General features: G+C 39.9%; 1 protein-coding gene across 1 annotated transcript; it reads right to left on the reverse strand.

Annotated features, from left to right (window-relative positions):
- Positions 1-1936: 1936 nt before the first annotated feature.
- LOC106649380 (ATP-dependent RNA helicase DHX36) lies at positions 1937-6590 on the reverse strand. The gene is made up of 15 exons (XM_014366751.2): positions 6441-6590; positions 6135-6253; positions 5416-6027; positions 5158-5347; positions 4901-5075; positions 4685-4833; positions 4506-4626; positions 4235-4433; positions 3895-4159; positions 3530-3822; positions 2983-3415; positions 2656-2870; positions 2487-2569; positions 2318-2409; positions 1937-2233 (listed from the first exon to the last, which is right to left on the reverse strand). Exons 2-15 carry the CDS (start codon positions 6184-6186, stop codon positions 2122-2124), a joined length of 2991 nt encoding a protein of 996 aa, XP_014222237.1. The 5' UTR covers positions 6187-6253; positions 6441-6590; the 3' UTR covers positions 1937-2121.
- Between the last annotated feature and the right edge of the window lie 15365 nt (positions 6591-21955).

Consider the following 21955-nt stretch of genomic DNA (forward strand, 5'->3'; position numbering starts at 1 on the left):
AATATCGAGAGTCCTTGAGAGAGTGTATCATTTTTCGAGAGTCGTCCTCTCTCTTGATCCCTATAGAGAGCCCCCGCAGCTAATCCTCAAGAAATCTCACCGATTTGAGATACGCATAAAATTCAACAAAAATTAAATCATCACGTGTCCGCGCGACTCACCGCCGACGATTTACACGCGTTCGCGACGGAGCTTCGATAAAACGCGATATATCTAAGGGACACATCATCGCCGCGGTAACGACGGTGTATAGCCGTCTCTGTAAATATACGCGAACGATATATTACATCTATATAGACGCGATGCGCGCAATACACTTACGCAGGAAATGCGATTATCGTTGTCAATTTCGTGTTTTTTTTTCTCTCTCTCTCGATGCGCTTTCCCATTGCCTTCGTTCGTTCGTTCGTTCGTCTCTGCCAACGCGCAAATACACACACGCACCCAACGAACGCTCATTACGCCTCGTTTGCACCGTAGCGAGCTAAATGCTCCTCCGCATACATGTCCCTTCGCAATTGATTCGCAAAGAGTCAAAGCGAGCGAGAGGCTCCCTTATAAACACAGTAGATGTACATAATATACATTAAAGCGCACGTATGCGTATACGTACGCGCGCAACAGATCGTAACTGCGGCACAATCACGACGTAAGCTGCGCTGCGTGTATCGGTGCAGGCAGTGCGCGTATGTGTGTACATATTACGCGGGTTCGTTGCGCTCTGCGGAGGAACAGCGGCGTATATGTATAATATATACGCAGACTCTCGCTCTTTCTCTCTCTCGCAAACGGCGACACGTATTACAGACCGCTGTGTGTAATTATTAATGTTTTTTTTTTCGTACATGCTCGTACACGAGCGACAATTGTCATCTAGTTGGACGGAGCGAACGTACGTACATACATGCATATAAACGCGTGTACAATGATAATAATAATAATGATAATAATAAAATGTGTATGTATGCCTGCGAGGCGATAACACCTCTCACTCTGCTGGACGTGCATCATATGCCCAGAGTGCGGAGGAGGCCGAGAAAGAGAGAGAGAGAGCGAGTGTATAGTAATAATACGCGCGTTTTATTATTATAGATATATATTTGCCTATAAAATCGTCCGATGAGAAAGGGGCAGGGTGACACATAGCGTAAACATTATACACGATAAGAATTACGCGCGGAAACTCTGCTGCTGCGCGTTATACATTATGCACACCATCGTCGTCGAGGCTTTTCGTTCGATGAAAAAAAAAAAAAAAAAAACGAGGAGTCGTCGCGTAATAATGTTGACTCTCTCGATGAGAAAAACAAAATCGTAACTTTATATTGTGTGTGATAGATGAACGGCGCCTTGGAGTAGCTACACAGGCAGCGGTCAACGTCGAGAGAAACAAGTACAACACATTGTTTGCGTCTGAGGTTATCAACTTTCTCCCGCGTATGTGTGCGCGCGCCCGGCTGCCTGCCAAGCGTTAGTTCGTTCGCGCGCGCGAGGCTCTTTCCTTATCATCGCGTTCGCGGAGAGCTCTACGCGTCTCAAAGCTCTCTCGCTATATTACACTCGTGCCTATAATAAAGACCGGCCCCGCGAGCGCAGATATACACGCACAGCAGTCGCGCGAGCTGACTCGAGCGCGTATCGCTGCGCCGGGGGCTCCGTGCAAGAGGAAAACATCCGTCTTTCTCTTTTATAATTTACAAAACGATACATATGCGTGTGTATGTGCACGACTAGCCCGTACGCACACACGTGTGTAACATTATATATATGCGCTTTCTTCGCGAGCACTTGCAGTTATTTTGCTTTTGGCGCGGCCGAGCGGGCAGTGACGCGTTTTCACGCAGCCGCAGCAACTAAATATATACAATGCATATAATATGATAAAATATGTCCCATTATATCCGAAGCACAAAAATGAATTCCTCGATCTCTGGCGTTTTAGTGAAAAATTATTTTTATTTTCGAATACTCGTAGAATCGTTGAACCCCCATTAAGCGCCTGACAACAATACTCGTAACAATGTATGAACGGAGTAAAAGTTCGAGCTTATTTTCTACAAAAATAATAATACAGATTTTTGTTCTCCCTTTCTTCTTTCGATACGCTTCCAATAACTCAATCTAATCGTCGAGATCGGATGCACTATTTTCGTCGTACGTTACGGAGTAATCGTAACGTCCGGAATCTACGCCCATGTTCTCATCGCCTACTGATAAAAGCAGGATGATAGCCCTGAAATTCCACAAATTATGCATTTTTCAAATTAAAAATATCTTTACTAATTCGCAGTATGCGCGGAAACATATCTAATCGTACCTTAAAATATTACCCTCGTTACTGTTCCAGTCGATGGTTCCTGGATGATTAATTTTATTCTCTAATAAAGCGTCGAGCTTTTTGTGCAATTTCTGCGAGAAAATAATGCGATTATTAATTATCTGTATAAATTGAGACGGAATCGGATAACGTAGACGGAAGTTCTTACCTGAAATATATGCGCAGTGCCTGACTCGCAATTAAATTGCAGCATAGGACCTAGTTTGATTATGCTCTTATTACTTTTTGAACCTGAAAAAATTTACAATCATAAAACGTTAATGCTGATTATAACGAGCGATACGGCGAAACGAAAAAATCAAAAGATAAACTCTTACTTATCGCGCCATTTGCATTAGGAGATGCGAAAAGCAAAGCCCAGGGACTTACGCAAGTCGTATCGAACAAGAAAATTCCCGTGGACTTTCTTTTTAAGTAGTAAGTGAGATAAGGACTCGGAAACGAGCGCGCTTTATCGTTTATGCTGGATATGTGCAATTTCACCTTCTCTTCTTCCGTAGTCACGCATCTGACGCCGCCTTTCGTGACCCCTCTGCGTAGAACATGAAAAGAAACACGACACACCGTTCGTCAATTAAGCAATGAGTTTCAGCTTATTTTATATTCACGCTTCGCAAGAGCGCCCGAGAGAGAGAGAGACTCACTTGACAATGGCCACGTTCGGATACAAGCCGGCGCAGACAATGGCTTTGACGAGGGACTTGTTTAGCGAATTGGTATTCGCCGAGCCGTCCTTCGGATTGCTGTTGGCCAAGAATTTCATTTCGCACAGGTAGCGGGCGAACTGTTGCTTCATGTCCGACAGCAGCTTGAGCGTGTTCCAGGACAGAAAGTACCTACGGCAGAAGCTGTAGGCGGCGTTGCCGGGCTGCGAGCTCAGCTCCTCGTAGGTGCTCAGCGCCTCGGCCAGGGCGATGTGATCGCTGTACTGATTCTGGCCCAGTTCGAGCTTCTTCTTGCGCGCCTCCTCCTCCTTGTTCATGGGACAGTAGAAGGCGTCCTTGAACGACAGACTGGCGGCTATGGAGAAGACCGGATCGATGCACGAGAACATGGCTGCCCAAATTATCATTTTGCCTGCGCAAAAGAAGAAGGACGAGCGGCGCGTGATGAGAAAGTTAAAAAAAAAAAAAAACAAAATCGTATTACGTATTTTAAAACGGCAGATCGGTAGCGAACGCTATTGTTTACCTGTTCTGGGGTCGAGAGGCAAACGAGCCAAGTGATAGCCCAATGGAGTGAGGTTCTCCTTCTCGTCCAGGGCATTGAGTTCGCGCAATAATTTGAGCGAGAGATCGATCGCCTTGGCTTCTGGCGGGTCCATCATACTGGCTAAAAATCTGTCAGCTTTGCCGATCTGGAGAATTTTCACCTGCAATATGACTTCGTCCAAGCGCGTTCTCAACATTTCCGGTAGAGGATACTTGTCGAAGGCAGCGGCTCGGCATTTCGTGTAAAGATGATAGCAGATTCCAGCTTTGACTCTGCGCAATGATTTTAAAATTATTATTCGACGATTCAACAACACAAATCACTTGAATTGCCGATTGCATTACCTGCCAGCACGTCCCTTGCGTTGCAGGGCGTTCGCCTCGCTGATCCATTCCGAGTCCAATGTGTCCAAGTTATTCTTCACTTGGAAATTGGTAAGCTTCGTTCTGCCGCAATCGATCACGTAGACGACGTCCTCGATCGTGATCGACGTTTCCGCGATCGAGGTGGCGATGATTATTTTGCGCACCTCGTTGCGCGGTACTTGGAACACGCGCTTCTGGTCTATGGTAGGCATCCTCGAGTGCAGCGGGTATATATCGTACCTGCCTGTGAATCAAATAATTTGGGATGAGTATTAAGTTTCAAGAACTTTGAATTTTTGCCATAATTTTAAATAATTACTCGAGGGGAAGAAATGACTATCTTGCATCTGCCTATGCAATTTAGTGATATCCATCACGCCGGGTAGAAAGATTAAAATTGCTCCAGGATTATTTCTCTGTGAGCAAATGTGCCTCACTAATTCAAAGACGAGATCAATCGAGAGTTCTTCGCTTTTTGGATTTTTTAACTGATCCAAAACTCTTTGCGGATACTTTTTCTGAAATAATTTTTTTTTCACTATTTCTTAAAGGAAAAAACTTTACTTTTAATAATATCGAAAATATCTTACTGTATGTTGCAACTGTCTAATATAAGGCCCAATGAATTTTTCAAAAGTGTCGTTTGCCGCTTCTTGTTTTTTCATGCGTTTTTTTCCATTAGTATATACAATATTTTCTTCAAATTTGAAACTGAAAAGAATATTTAAAATTATGTGTGTTCTGAGACTTTTAGTTATAAATTTATTACTTTGTGAGATGTAGTACATCTTCCAAGTAATATTCTTCTACTGGATATGTAAATCCTGGGATGTGCAAAGTTGGACATTTGTCATAATATTTTGAAAATTGCTCAGAATTTAACGTGGCACTCATCAGTATAAGCTTGAGAGTAGGTCTCTGCAATCGAACATAAATTAACTCCTGTTCTTATTTTTAAATGCCAAATAGTATGTAACTTTCTTACCCTGGGTAAAATTTGTTTTAATAAAGTAATGATGAAGTCACTTTGGGTACTACGTTCATGAATTTCATCTAAAATTATGTGAGAATAATTTTTCAATGCAGGATCCATTTGTAAGAATTGTAATAACATAGCTGTAGTACAAAATGTGACGCTGCCATAAGGTCTTGCTAATTTTCTGTATAGAAATAGAATGTTATTCAATTCAATATCTTACTGATATTTATTTATTGGTGTTATTACTTATTAAACTTGCATACCGTTCCAGACGAATATGATATCCAACTGAATTTCCAAGTCTATCTGCCCTTTCTGCAGCAACTCTTTCAGCCACCGACACAGCTGAAATTCTTCGAGGTTGTGTGCATATAATATTCGTTGTGCTACCTCTTCCACATTCGAGTTCATAGTCCAAAAGAAATTGGGCCACTTGTGTTGTCTTTCCACAACCTTTTCAATTTTAAAAATTATCAAATTAATAGATGTATCAATAATAAATTAATAAATGATGTTCTTACCAGTTTCACCACTAATTAAAATAACTTGATTAGAACTTAATAAATTTATTATGTCTTGCTTCTTTTCGTAAGCTGGTAATTTCATACGAAATTCCATCATTTTTTTATACCTAGGTTGGGCTTGTTGCTCAGCTAATTCATCTAGTAACTGTATATCTAATCTTTCATTTCTAACTAATTTGGATTTTTCAGCTAAAGCTTTTTCCAGATTTTCATTCAGAGTACCAGTTATTATACTCAAGAATTTCTTTTTAAATTGAGATTCATTTATGTGATTATATCTAGATTCAAAACTAGTATCATCACCAACATCCTTAAGATTAAAATGCTTATCGTAGGAACTTTTTGGAACGTCTATTAAGTCTTTAATTTGCCTTTCTGTACTAGGATGTAGCTTCAAGGTAACTGTATCATCCTTCCTGGCATTTTTGGCCTTTTGTTTATCCCTATAATATAAACCTATTTCTTTGCCTTTTAATCCTGGTGGATGGCTTGGACCACTGTGACTTTGTTTATCTTTGCGGTGAGGACTTCTGTCTTTTGCGCTCTTGTCTTTGCGTCCTCTTGATTTATCAGAAGTTGAGCCTTCATATAGATGAAAGTCATCAGTTTCTGCAATATATTATCAAGGTTTACATTAAAAATAGATAGAAAACTCATTATTCGTTTATATTGCATTGCATTAAGCCAAGTCATAATTTTTTATACGAGTCAATTACCTCTTCTGCCATGTTTACTGTAGGCTCCTTTTCCTCTGTGTTTATGCGACATATTTAAAATTTTCTTCGAAGAATCTTTATAATGTGTCAATCGATCGGTAAAAATAAATCACAGCACTCTGAAAAAAAAAAAATGTAAAAATTGAAACGATCGGTCACAAAAACGACAAGTAGTTTCGACGCTCCTTCCAAAACAAAGAGCCATAACCTATGTGCAAAATTTTCGCAGCGACATTTAACGTTAAAATTCGCCTCGAACGTTGTCATAATACGGCGATCGATAGGTAGGTAAAAATGAGTACTCACGAAAAAACCATCGGTCCAGGCGTCCAAGATGACGAACCGTATCGGAGAAACGAAATTTCCGATATTACGATCAACTACGTAATTGACAGGTAGTCGCTTGTTTCGCGCAAGGCACGACCCGTCGAGCAGAAATATTTGCTTGACTGCTGCAGCGACCAAACGGCTATACATGTATTCACCGCGCAATGAGTCAGCTCGCCTCGGTAGAAATGTTCGTGTGTGTGTTAGTGTGTGTGTGTTGTGCTGCCGCGGCTGATTTGAAAGCGGGAGAAGGAAAAACGAGTGCGCGCCAATTTGTTTCTTTGTCGATTCGTTCGACGGTAAAAGGCGAAATGCGTTGAATCTCGAGTATGTATATTCAAAACCCTTTCGTAAAATAAACACATAGTGTTTTTATCGGTGAAATGAAACGACTCGACGACGCTGCGTCAGTAAGGTATGTTGGCTGTATAGTGATACATTACTTCTAAGAATTTACAGAAGTTATACGATAAAGAGAAGTGAGAAATTCGAGAAAAGATTGTTGCAGCCTAACGAACAACAAAGTACGAGGGGAAGACTTTTGACTTCGAACAAAGAGTCATATTATTTAGTGTCGAATAATTTATCAAAATTACAAGTTCAGTGCAAAAGAAAACATGAGGTCAAACAAGGGTTTGGCTCCAATAAGCAAAATCGTTTAATTTCTTACTCTATCGAAAAGTATCAAAAAATAATTCATAATTTCAATGTTTTTACTTCAGCTTTTCAATGGCGTAGTCACATTTTTCGATCATTTTTCTTTTTTCATCCGAAAAACTAAACATTAACTACCAAACTCATAATTGGAAAGCGGAATTTTATGAATACATTTTGTTAATTTTCAAGTGTTCACTTATTTGAGCCGCACAACGACAATGACGCGCTGCGTCAGTTAACCTGAAATGTCTCATACATAATTGAATACTTGTTAATCATGGTACTATAAGTAGTGTCCTGCGCGTTGTATTCTTAATGATTTTAATGAGCTTCTATTTACACACCTGACACCCTAGACTACTTACGCGATAATTCCGTGTAACACCTTTTACTAATCACAGTGCAAATAACCTACTGTTAAGGCGAATCGATTAAACCATCATTGATTTTTTCTTGCATCGTCTCTTTATTTTTTCCTTATTTATTTTTTAAGTCGGTATACCTGACAGTCGCATGAAAATGAAGTTGATTCGAATTTATTGCTCGTGCTTGGTCATGATTGTTTCCGTGAATTCGTGTGTTCAGTACTCCTTACCGATAAATTCGTTAGTCGATCAGATTCACGCTCAACAGGTTTTATTTTTGAATCGAGGTGACTTTCAAAAGCACCAGAAGAGCAGCGAATCATCGGAAAAGATAGAAAACTGTATATACTCGAGTTTCGTGAGTCGACTGCCTTGCACCTGGATTGACATCGACGATGATAGTGCGCCAGTATTATTGCAAAAATCTAATAGCCTCTTTCTCTATGTTGGGGTAGAGGATGACGTCGACGAAAGTTTCGTGAAAAATCTCAAGGGTTTAACGTTGAATTTTCGAGCACCAATTCGAGTATTGTTTATAATGTTAAATCGTAACACCAACTTTACGGGAAGTTACCTCGATTTATTGGAAAAATTTTGGCAAAAGCAATTAGTCGACGTGACAATTATCGGCATCTCGTCGAGTGTCTCCAAGCATCTTCATAAAATCGAGATAATGCATCGCAAGGTGGACTACGCCTTGAATATTCACCAATACAATCCCTTCACGCGTGTTTATACGAATCAACCCCTTGACTCATCGAGCATAATATTTCCCACGAAACTCAACGATCTTCACGGCCACGAGCTACGCTTTGGATTCGTGCAAAATCCGCTCCATTCTTTGCACAGCCGGGATTCGCAAAAAATCGAGGCCTTCGTTGACCAGTTGCTTTCCACGATTCAGCGCAATTTAAATTTCAGCGTTGAGCTGGATTCGATTCCGGTTTCGGATATCAGTCACCTGTTGCACAACGACTCGATCTCGGACACAGTACAAGAGATCATTTCGTTGCGTCACCTGGACGTTTATGCTAGTGGAGCTCATCTAACTTACAATCTAAATACAACTTTTCCGGTACGATGAAAATTGGAAAATTGGTATAAATCGATGACTCGTATATTATAATTTATAATTGATATGCAATACAGACGTACGTAACGACTACTATTGCGTGGGAGCAGCTGTGCGCTGTGGTACCGGTCATGAGAAAAAAATTGGCTTTTCAGCTGAGCAGCAGCGTCCAATGGTCGCTGCTTGTGATTCTCGGTCTCGTCAGCATAGTCTGGCTATCTTCTTTGCTGCTGATTCGTCGTCGTGGCGCTTCTTTGCCATTATTGCAATGGAGACCGCTGGACATATGCCTAATGATGATGGGCACACCGATTACGGCCCGAGCTGTCACATTTCGGGAGCGACTTCTCTTCGGATGCGTCCTGCTGGTGGCCTCGTTCTACTCGTCGACGATGCTCGCCCACTTGACCGGACTGAATTTCAACATTGAAGCCCACAAGAGATTCGAGACGTACGGTGATCTGGACGAATCGGGCCTCAAACCGGTAATAGATCCCAGTTTGATGAACATAACTTTCGGAGATAGTGACGACCCTGACTTACGCAGGTGCATACAGAGTGTGTCAAAAGTATGGGAACTCCTGGAAATCTTGTAGAGAAAATGCAAAAAAAATTAAAAAACTCTTTAGCTTACTTACTTTTAACGAGAAATATTAAATTTCTCGTTGATCTTAAATTTGATTTTGAACATAACTGCAAAACTACAAACCCTTTTCTTTACTGCAGATTTGAAAAAATTTTGCGTTCATATTCCAATATGAAATATACGGAAATACTTTTGAAAATGTACCAAATAATAGCCCATTTACTAGACCATTACGCCTAATTCATCTTCAAAATCTCATTCGTTTTTATCCGAAAATAATCAAAATATACGTCATAAGGTACCGAAATAAAAAATTACCAATCAGAAATTTAGGTGAATTTCTGACCCCAGAGAGTTGGATGACTAATGAGAGTGAAAAGTTAAGATTGTCGTTATTCTGTCATTTTCACGCGGAATTATAAAATAATTATGTGGGAAAACAAATCTGATACAAGGTAACTGGTTCAGTGGCTGGTTTTTTTTTGCGTAGGGTTTATATCGATTAGTATATGGTTGTTTTTTACAATTTGGTTAACTGCGGTGCTGCTCATCTCCGCATAAACTCGTGTACCCGGTATTGTGGGTCGCATTTGGGCATCAAATCTCTTTTTATGTCGCCAGTATAAGGCAGGTTGGCATATTTTCATCTAATCGATGAAAAGGCAGAATAAATTTCGATCTAATGGGTTTAATGATGTTAGCAGTCAAAAGAAAAATTTATTTTCAATACTTGGATGCTTGCTCTTAAGATTTCCAGAAAATTCCATACTCACAAGACACCTTGTAAAATATTAATATTATGCTTACAATGTAAGCCTTACATAACAATACTGTACTGTAATAACAGAGATACTGTCATGTGCACATGAATTATTGACTGAAATAGCACCTTTTTAACTCCATTTAACTTGCTAAATATATATAATATATGCGCAGATTGGGCAAAAAAGCAGTCCAATTCACGGACAAGGTGACGTGCTTGGACTGGCTGCTCAACTACGCTAACGTCAGCTGCGTTATGGGAGAGTTCAGGATTTTAGCATTGCTGTCGCGCTATAGCAGGTGGATGAAACAGGCCAACCCCTGTTTCTGGTCGACCTTTCAGGTCTTAGTCATGCGCCAAGGTTCACCCTATACACCGAGCTTCAATCGAATAATCCGCGTCGCCCAAGAGTCGGGAATTGCCCGATTGTGGAAAAACTCACAACAAAAGCAGTTACACGTGTCAGGATTTACTGAAAATAATATTTCAACAAACAGACTGGAGGACAATTCTCACAAGAATGTCTTTTTTCTGCTTCTCATGGGGTACATGATGTCGTTAGCGGTTTTTTTCACGGAACTAACTGTTAAACGCTTCCACGCGAAATTTCAACAACTATGGCGGCACAATTATCGATTCGCAACTCGCAATGTGTTATTATCGTTGGAAAAAAGTGATTACGCAGTGATTAAGCGTGCTTATTGTAAAAGCTTGCCGCAGATGAAAGACGTTGACTTGGGATTTAAGAATAGTAACAAAATTTTGAAGTACCATCGTAAATCTATGAATAAAATAACCACCAAAAGTACTCAAACGCTTCATGCGAAGTCAAACAAAGTGTAAACACCTTTTGCTTTGATTTGAGGTGCAAAGGTAAGCTGCTGTGTCCTTCATTGACCAGCACTTCGTTGCAATACGTTGATGTATGTGTAAGTTAAGGCGCCGGTACGCGTCGACGATTGATCAATTTGTAAACAAACGCGTACGAAAATAAGAGAAAGGGATGTAACGGTTTTAGTTGGTAAGAACAATTGAAATAAATTTATAGAGAGCTTCTCGAGACTTCGACTCGAGAGCAGAGGAATTTAAGCGTCTCTATACTATTTCCGAGACCCGTCCGTCTTTCCCCAGGCAACATCATCGCCGAAGACCGAACCGACTCTCAAGCTAGCTCTCATCAACGTATACGGTGCCTTTCATCTTTTCTCATTGTGAAAATATACTCGAGTAGTTTCTCAGTGCACATTGTTAATTTTATTGACTAATCGAGCTTGCAGCATATATTTGCTCCTCGAGTTATTGTTGAATTTTACTTGTTTTAACTCATTTTTGGCGTTTCTCTTTTTGGATTTTCTCATGATTGGTGTCTCCTATTAATAACACATTTGGCTTTTCTTTTTTCGACACGATCACGACTTACTCGTCGAACAGAATAAATCACACAGCAAGTTATTCCGTTCGATAAGTTGATCACCGCTGGAGCATATATGCCAGCAGCCTCACTTACTCTCATGCGGGAATTACGGCAGCTGGTGTGGACGCCACCTAGCGGCAAATAAACTGAACAATTTGAATCATTCGAATCGCACATACATTTTAAATAAGTTTTCTACATGTTAAACATCTAACCTGGTGCATAAGTTATGCAATCTATAGTTATCCTTACATTATTTATCTCTAAACCGTTCTACGCATGTACTTTTAGTTCTGGTACTCTGATTTAATTTCGTGTAGTTCGCATTACTCTTGAAAAAAGCTATCATGTCCAAAATGTAGATTTCTAAAAATAATCAGATACGTATTTTATTATTTTTCAATAAATCAATTATTACGGAGGTACGCAATTTTAAAGCATGAGCATGAGCATGAGGTCCTGCTTCTTATAATAATTGTCATTGATCAATTGGAAAAAACCAAATACGGATCAAATGATTTTCACATCAAGTTCACATCAAATGTATTACGTGCAAATTTCCACGATCATCATCCTCTGTCCAAAACATATTTATCAATAAAAAAATTGAGGACGTCTCGCACCCCTCAAAACCATTACCTTAAGGGCATCCGCTTCAAGTAAAACCCTAATAAACTCTCAATGCTCGTAATACTTTGGACTAATTACAGTGTAAGTACTACTACTATTATGTACAATTATGACGAATCGATTTAACTATAATTGTTTCTACCTAGAAGCAGCTCTTTATTTTTGCCATTTTTTTCACTCATAATTAAGTTAGTGTATCCGTCGGTCACGAGACGATGAAGTGGATTCGAATTTATTGCATGGGCTCCTTTCTGATCGCTTTTGTGAATTCGTATCTTTGGCACTGCCTACAGATAGTGCCGCTGATCAGCCAGATCAACGCTCGACAGGTTTTACTTTTGTACCGAAGCAACAACCAAAATTATCAGAGTACCAGCGAATCGTCCAACTACATGGTAAATTGGATATACTCGAGTTTTGCGAATCGGTTGCCCTGTGCCTGGATCGACATCGACAAGAATAATGTGTCAATATTATTGCAAAAATCTAATAGCCTCTTTTTGTACGTTGGGGTTGAGAACGAAATTGACGGAACTTTCATAACCAATCTCAAGAGCTTATCGCTGAATTTCGCAGTACCTATTCAAGTTTTGTTAGTAATGTTTAATCGTAAAAAACATTCCTCGGGAAATTATCTCAATTTATTAGAGCAATTTTGGCACGAAGAATTAGTCGACGTGGCGATCATTGACATTTCATCGAGAGTTTCCAAGCATCATCACAAAATGTCGACAAAACATCCTGAGATGAATTGTGCCGCAACGTTACACAACTACAATCCATTCACACGTGTTTATACAAATCATGACCTCGACTCGTCCAGCATATTATTTCCCCCGAAACTCAACGATCTTCACGGCCACAAGCTACGCGTGGGATTCGTCCAGAGTCCACCTTACTCTTGGCACAGCAAGAAGTTGAAAAGAATCACTGGCTACTTTGGCCTCATGATTGATATGATCCAGTACAAGTTGAAATTTAGAATCGATCCGGTTTTCAGACCGATGTCGGGTTACGGCGAGGTGTTGCCCAACGGGTCGGTCACGGGATTGTTGAACGAAATCGGCCCAAAGCGTACCCTGGATGTGTTAGCTTACGGACATTTTCTATTTCACATTGAGCACCCTCTTCTGGTACGATAAAAGTATACATACTGTCAAATTGGGATAAATCAATGATTCACATACATTACATTCAAATAAAATGTATACAGGCAGACAAAACGACTTTTAACTCATTCGAAAAAATCTGCGCCATGGTACCGATCATGAGAAAAAAACCGGCTTTTCAGCTGAGTAGTGGCATCCAATTGTCGCTGCTTGTGATTCTCGGTCTCGTCAGCATAGTCTGGCTATCTGCTTTGCTGCTGATTAATCGTCCCGGCGCCTCGTCGCTATTATCTTACTGGAGACCACTGGACATATGCTTGATGATGATGGGCTCACCGATAACGGCGCGAGCTGATTCAGTTCGGGAGCGGCTTCTTTTCGGCTGTGTTCTGCTGGTAGCCTCGTTTTACTCGTCGACGATTCTCGCCCACCTGACCAACTTGAATCTCGATATGGAGGCTTACATTCGATTCAAGACGTATCAAGAGCTCGACGAGTCGGGTTTAATACCAGTCCTACATCCAAATTTGATCGACACAACTTTTGGATCCAGTGACGATCCCGCGTTACGCAGGTGTGCATAATATTAACATCATTTTAATATACCTCATCGTTTATGTATGCACGCACATGACTGATACATAGAAATCGCAATGAGCATGAAATAGGACGCGACTCTTATACGCTCAAGTAACATGTGTATTTTACGCGTAGGTTGGCTGAAAAAGCATTTTACCTATGGAACATGGACACGTGTCTGGACTGGCTGCTTAACTACGCCAACGTCAGCTGCATTATGGGACAGTACAAGATTTTATACTTGATGAGACTCCACAGCGATCAAGTGAAACAGGCCGAGCCCTGCTTCTCTCCGGCCTCTCGGGGCTTCATCATGCGCAAGGGCTCACCGTATACGCCGAGCTTCAATCGAGTTATCCGTGTCATCCAGGAGTCGCGATTCGTTCAGAAGTGGTCGGAAGTGTACAGGGCGGAGAGCAGAATCGAGCTACTAGCTAGTGGCAAAATTAACAAAGTCCATTCGGCAGAATTCATCAAGAAGAGTATTCTGAAGGAGAGGATGAGGGATGACTCATATAGAAACGTCTTTTTCCTGCTTTTCACGGGCCAGATATTGTCGCTCGTGGTTTTTTTCACGGAACTTGTCTACGCAAAACTTCAACGACGACGGTTACGGCGACGAATAACCGTTTTTTTTAAATAATTGAACATTGTCCCCCTCTATAGCGTACTTTCTTTCGCTAATAATTTTTTTGCACGTTATTCAAACATTTTTCGAAAGCCATATGTATGATAGAATCTCTCATCAGCTGTCACAAAACCAAAAAAAGTTTATCCTCCCTGGACAAAAATTCTTCACAAGTTTTTTTACTACGAGTGCAGTTAATTTATGTACATTTCCAGTTGTAATAAATCATATAAATTGATACAAATTTATTTGTGTATAGGTAGCTATCATTAACCAGGGGACAACATTTTAGTAATCTTCAATAAATTCTTAACAATTTGGAACTGTCCATATTGAGGGGTAGTAAAAGTGCAGACAAATTCGTAACTCTTTCTAACATTTTAATGGGGGGCCGCACATTTTTATAATTACTGTGCAAATAGCATACAATTATAGTAAATCGATTTAAACATCATTGTTTCTTCCTAACAACGGCTTTTTATTTTTGTCGTTTTTAAGTCAGTTTATCCGTCTGTCGCGAAAGAATGAAGATGATAAAGATTAATTGGTTGTGCTCGTTTTTATTCATTTTTGTGAATTCGTGTCTTCAGCACTCACTACCATTTGAACCTCTGATTGGACAGATTTACGCTCGACAGGTTTTATTTTTGTACCGAAGCAACAACCAAAAGTATCAGAGTACCAGTGAATCGTCCGACTACATGGTAAATTGGATATACTCGAGTTTTGCGAGTCGGTTGCCCTGCGCCTGGATCGACATCGACAAGAATAATGTGCCAATATTATTGCAAAAATCTAATAGCCTCTTTGTGTACGTTGGGGTTGAGGACGAAGTTGACAAGAATTTCGTGAAAAATCTCAAGAGCTTATCGCTGAATTTCCCAGTACCTATTCAAGTTTTGTTGATAATGTTTAATAGTAAAAACGATTCCTCTGGATGTTACCTGGACTTATTGGAGAAATTTTGGCAAAAACAATTGCTTGACGTGACGATTATCAGCATATCATTAAGAGTCTCTGACGATCGTAAAATCGGGATGATGAATCGCGAGATGGATTACGCCACAACGATACACCATTACAATCCCTTCGCTCGTGTTTATACGAATCAAAACCTCAACTCTTCCAGCAGACTATTTCCCACGAAACTAGACTATCTTCATGGTTACAAACTACGCGTGGGATTTATCGAAGATCTGCCCTACTCATTAGGTATCCGGAAGAAGAAAGATTACAAAGGCATCTTCGATTTGGTACTCGATTTGATCGAATCCAAGTTGAATTTCAGCGTCGAGCCGGATTTCATGAAGGATTATGCGTGGCAAAACGACTCAATCACGGGATTGCAAGTGCACAGGGTCGTCTCGACGCGTCGCCTGGATGTCGTGGTATTCGGAGCATTGCTAGATTACAATGAGTATCCACTTATGGTAATTATAACTTTCATTTCTAAACCCAATTACCTATCAATTGATGCACTATTTGATCGATATCTATTCATGTGGGCGGAATTGCGATTTCATACCAAAACACTGGCTTATTCAAAAACACGTCAAAAAATGATTTTTATTCTAAGAATCGCCTACATTGTAAAATTGATGTAAATCGTTAATTCATGAATATAATGATAAATTCAAATCTACACAGGTTGACAGAACGACATTTATCACAGGAGAGAAAATCTGTGGCCTAGTTCCACTAATCAGAAAGCCAGGTTTTCATCTAAACAGTGGCATCTAACAGTGTCTGTTGGTGATTTTTTGCCTTGTCGTCATAATCTGGTTATCTTCTTTATTGCGCGATTTTTTTCATGGAACTGACCCAAGTGAAGCAAATATGGGGTCGATTATGGCGATGTCTAACAAAATCAATGAAATCATGTTTTTTTTTCTTTGGCGCGTATTTTTTTCCACAAGCTCTTCGAGCAAACTTGCAGTTCAAGTCTCTGGGGTCAAATTCGCATAACACGTTTTACTAATCATTGTGCAAATAACGTACAATTATGGAAAATCGATTAAACCATTATACTTTCTTCCTACCAACGGCTTTTAATTTTTTTACTTTTGTCCATTCTCAATTAATTCAGTGTATCCGTTGGTCGTGAGAGGATGGAGTTCACTCGGATTTATTGTCTGTTCTCGTTTGTGATCGTTTTCGCGAATCCATGCCGTCCATACTCCTTACCGATAAAGTCGTTAGTTGATCAGATTTATGCTCAACAGGTTTTACTTTTGTACCGAGGTGATCATCCGAAGTACCAGAGGATTAGCAAATCGTCTGAAGAAATAGTCAATTGGATATACTCGAGTTTCGTCAGTCGGTTGCCCTGCGCCTGGATCGACATCGATCAGTATGGTGTTCCGATTTTATTGCAAAAATCTCATAACCTCTTCTTATACGTTGGGGTTGAGCTTGAAGTTGATGGAACTTTCGTAACAAATCTCAAGAGCTTATCACTGAATTTCCCAGCACCTATTCAAATTTTGTTGATAATATTTAATAGTAAAAATGATTCCTCGGAAAGTTACCTCAATTTATTGGAGCAATTTTGGCAAAAACAATTGCTCGACGTGACAATCATTAGCATCTCATCGAAGGTCTCCAAGCTTCTACGTAAAATTGGAATGATAAGTTACGAGATGGATTACGCTGCGACAATACACCATTACAATCCCTTCGCTAACGTTTATACGAATCAAAACCTTGACCCTTTGAGCAGAATATTTCCCGTGAAGCTTAACGATCTTCAAGGCTACAGACTACGCGTTGGATTTTTCATGGATCTGCCTTACTCTTTGGGCAGCCTGAAATCGGATGAACGTGAAGGTGAAGGTATTTTCGATACTGTGCTCCATCTAATCAAGGACAAGTTGAATTTCAGCGTTGAGTCTGATTTCGAGATGGATGACCCGTTCTTTAACGACTCGGTTACAAGACCGCGTGTTGAAAGGATCGTTTCGGAACGTCACTTGGATGCCTTGGTCTTCGGAGCTTTGATAGATCACCATGAGCATCCGCTTTTGGTACGATGAAAAATGTGGGCAATTCTCAATGTTAAATGTGCTTTTAGCACTCTAACCTAAAAATCGCAACTTTACCGCTAGTTTCAGGCTCTTGTGCTAAATATCGTATGCAACTTGTGTGAATAAGCTTTTTTTGGCCCTTGCTGCCACCCCTCGTTTTTCAGAAAAAGTATATCCACATCCGTTGCATGTTGGGCATAAGTTCACATTTATGGCACGTTTTTCGGTGTCATAAATCGCATTTTTTGATACTCGTTACGCTCGTGCACTAAGCTCACTCCGCATTACCAAAAAGAGTTCTTTCTGATGCGGTTATTTGGAAAGTATTACTTAGGCGCTAATACCATAATATACTAATAGAACTTTATTAAATTCACACACCTGCCAAATGGAAATTCTACTCGATTCTACTACTTATGCACGTTTTTTGTATGAAATCATATTGGTAAATTAGAAATTATTGTTAATACAAGAAAAAGTTGCAAATTTAACATAAAAATGATCAATGTGGAGTTGTCATAAATATTAAAGACGCACGAGATTTTCTCATATATTATATAAAATAAAAATTTATAACAGGTAGATAGAACGACTTTTATCTCATGGGAGCAAACTTGTGCCTTGGTACCTCTAATGAGAAAGCCAGTTTTTCACTTAAACAGTGGCATCGAATGGTGGGTACTGGTAATTCTCTGTCTCGTCGCAGTAGTGTGGCTGTCGTCTTTACTGCTGATTCGTCGCCGCGGTAGCTCGTCGTACTGGCGACCACTGAACATATGCCTGATGATGATGGGCTCACCGATAACGGCCCAAGCTGTTACGCTTCGGGAGCGATTTTTGTTCGGTAGTGTCCTGCTGCTGTCTTTGTTTTACTCGTCGTCGATTCTCGCCCACCTGACCAACTTGAAACTCGACCTGAAAGCGTACGTGAGTTTCAAGACGTATCAAGAGCTCGACGAATCGGGACTTATACCAGTCGTAGATCCCTATTGGTTCAACATGACATTCAGATTTAGCAACGACCCTGCGTTAAACAGGTATATGTATGACATTAACATTCTTTATTGATACAATTATCATGTACTAAAATATGTACGATAAACAAACTTACATTTTTTGAATAATAAATAATACACACACAGATTGGGCGAAAAGGCATTCCTGTCCTCGGAGAGAAAGCCATGCGTGTACTGGCTACTCAAATACGCCAACGTCAGCTGCATTTTGGGACAGCACTATGTTCGATTATACACGGCTATCTTTAACGGTAAAATGAAACAGGCGGAGCCCTGCTTCTGGTCGACATATCGAGCTTTTATTGTACCCAAGGGTTCACCCTACTTGCCAAGCTTCAATCGAATAATCCGTGCTACCCAGGAGTCGGGAATGGTTCAGTTGTTGTGGGAGAATTATTATGAGTTTCTTGCCCAGTTACGCAATGAGCACCGGGTCAACGTGACGGGACTTATCGAGGAGAACTTTCTGACAGACAAATTGAGGAACAACTCGTATAGGAACGTATTTTTTCTGCTTTTCGCAGGCTACTCGTTGTCTCTTGCGGTTTTTTTCATAGAACTGGCTTTTAAATGTTTTCACACAAAGTTGCAACGACTATATCGCATCAGCAACGGCAACGAGTAACAATTTCTATGAAATAGTTGTAATTTTGTTTACTTTGGTAGGTATTTTTTTCCACTACGTTTTTCTTCACTATCTTCTTTGCCTTATTACTTTTGTCTCATCATCAAAACATCTTCTAGGAAGTATGTGTGGGCATTGGTCCAATCAAAAAATCCAGATCCTTCCTCGAAAAATAACAATTTGTTTTTAATGTATACCGGTATGTAAAACTGAATGTAAAACTGAAGTACACCTAAAAAAACAAAAATATTAATGTCTAAACACGTAAATAAATTGAATAAAAAATCATTATGAAAAAAAAAATAAACTAAAAATATCCCAGAACTTAATTGAAACATAAAAAAAAAGAACCCTAAAGTTTCACTTATGGGTACTTCATTTATTACTTGGCATTATCATAGTCGGCATTGAATTTATTGCATAGAGAGTTCATAATTTTCGAGCGAAACTGTAGTTTACCACTCACAAGATAATACTCGTAACGCATTATACTAATCGAAGGGTAATCTACGCACTTTTGTAGGAAATCGATTTAATTATGATTGTTTCTTCCCCACAGCGACACTTTTTTTTCACTCTTTTGAAGTTGGTGTATCAGTCGGTCCCTATAGGATGAAGATTCAGTTTTTTTGTCTGTTCTCGTTCATAATCGTTTTCGTGAATTCGTGTCTTCAGTATCATCTAACGATAAATGCGCTAGTTGATCAGATTCGCGCTCAACAGATTTTATTTTTGAACCGAGGTGACTTCCTAAAGCACCAGAAAAGCAGCAATTCATTGGAAGAGATAAAATATTGTATATACTTAGCTTTCGCGAGTCGACTGCCCTGCGCTTGGATCGATATCGATAAGAATGGTTTATCGGTATTATTAAAAAAATCGAGCAGCCTTTTTCTCTATGTCGGGGTGGAGGAAGATGTTGACAAAAATTTTGTAAAAAACCTTAAGAGTTTAACATTGAATTTCCCAGTACCGATTCAAGTTTTGTTAATAATTTTCAATCGTAAAAACGATTCCTCGAAAAATTACCTCGATTTATTGGAGCGATTTTGGCAAGAGCAATTAGTCGACGTAACGATTATTGGCATCTCATCGAGAGTTTCCGAACATCGTCATAAAATCGCAATAGTGCATAACGAGGTGGATTACATCGTGAAGATACATCATTACAACCCCTTCACACGTGTTTATACGAGTCGAGACCTCACCTCGTCGAGCCTACTATTTCCTGCAAAACTCGATAATCTTCACGGCTACAGGCTGCGTGTAGGATTGATTCAAAATACTTCCTACTACTGGCGCATCCCTGAGTTGCGTAGAATCACGGGCTACTTCGACCTGTTGGTCGACATAATCCAGAATAAGTTGAATTTCAGCATTGAGCTAGATCTTATACACGCTTCGGAAATCGGCCCGCTGTTGTCTAGTGGCTTGGTTACGAAGGTTCTTGGTGGAATTGACTCGAAGCGTCGTCTTGATGTTTTTGCTTTTGGAACTTATATACACAATGTGAAACAATCTTCTACGGTACGATAAAAATATATACGGTATTACAATTAATATATCAATACATAAATCTTTGATTGAAATGTAATAGTAAATTTACCGACCATTGTATAATAACTGGCCACTTTATGACTTTCTAATAATTATGAGTACAATTTTTTATAAAGTACTATTTATTGATCAAAACTGATCAAAATGAATAATCTATTTTAATTAATTTTGTCCACAATAAGTCAAAGTTAATTCGATGCTTAGCTCGAGGTTGCTTTTATGGCCAAAGGTATATTGAACTAAATGAGACCACATAGAGCTAAATTAAGTCATCCACTTCGGGTCAAATACTCAGTTTAGAATGTTTATAGAACTGTTGTAATGTAGTTAATTGTTCTTATGGATCTAACTCGTCAAAGACTTTTCTAATATGGTACTGAAAATGGTTATTGTGCCTGATCTTTAAAATCAATTTTCTAGCTTTTTCATTCAAACGCGTATAGAATTAAAAATGTTTTAAAATTCAAGCATCAGTTGAGCCCTCAAGTGGCAATCGGTGTTTTACCTAATGTACGTTTAAAATGTATGCAGGTAGACAGAACGTCTTTCATCTTATCAGAGCGAGTCTGTGCCTTAGTACCGCTGATTAGAAAGTCAGCTTTTGAGCTGAGCAATGTCATCCAATGGTCACTGGTTGTGATTCTCGGTCTCGTCGCCATAGTCTGGCTATCGTCTATTTTGCTGCTTCGCCGCCCCAGTACTTGGCGACCACTGGATATATTCCTGATGATGATTGGCTCATCGATACCAGCCAGAGCGGTGACATCTCGGGAGCGGTTTTTGTTCGGTGGTGTTCTACTGGTAGCCTTGTTCTACTCATCGACGAATCTCGCCCACCTGACCAGACTAAATCTCGACTTCAAAGCGTACAGGAAATTTGAGACGTATCAGGAGCTCGACGAGTCGGGCCTTGTACCTTTCGTTTTTCCCTTTGCGTTCAATATTACTTTCAGAAACAGCAACGATCCCACATTACTCAGGTGAAATCACACCGTTAAATCATCTGTTTTCTGAATAATAATACATAATATTAACGTAGATTGGGCGATAAAGCAGTCCAGTCCAGGGACATGGAGACATGTTTGGACTGGTTGCTCAACCACGCCAACGTCAGCTGCATTTTGGGACAGTACGCCATTGTATTATTGACGGCGCGCCACAGTGATCTGATAAAACAGGCCAAGCCCTGCTTTTGGTCAGCCTATCGAGCCTTCGCCATGCGCCGAGGTTCACCCCACACGCCGAGTTTCAATCGAATTATCCGCATCGCCCAGGAGTCGGGAATCGTTCAATCGTGGTGGCAGAAGTTTGATCACGATGTTGAAAAGTTACATAATAAAAGAAACAACGTCAGCGAGTCATTGGAGCTTATCGAGAAGCATAATTTGACAGACAGGTTGCGGGACTATTCTTACAAGAACGTATTTTTTCTGCTTCTAAAAGGCTACTTGTTTTCGTTCGCGGTTTTTT

Source organism: Trichogramma pretiosum, unplaced genomic scaffold, assembly GCF_000599845.2.
Source record: "Trichogramma pretiosum strain Unisexual culture from Peru unplaced genomic scaffold, Tpre_2.0 scaffold50, whole genome shotgun sequence".
NCBI lineage: Eukaryota > Metazoa > Arthropoda > Insecta > Hymenoptera > Trichogrammatidae > Trichogramma > Trichogramma pretiosum.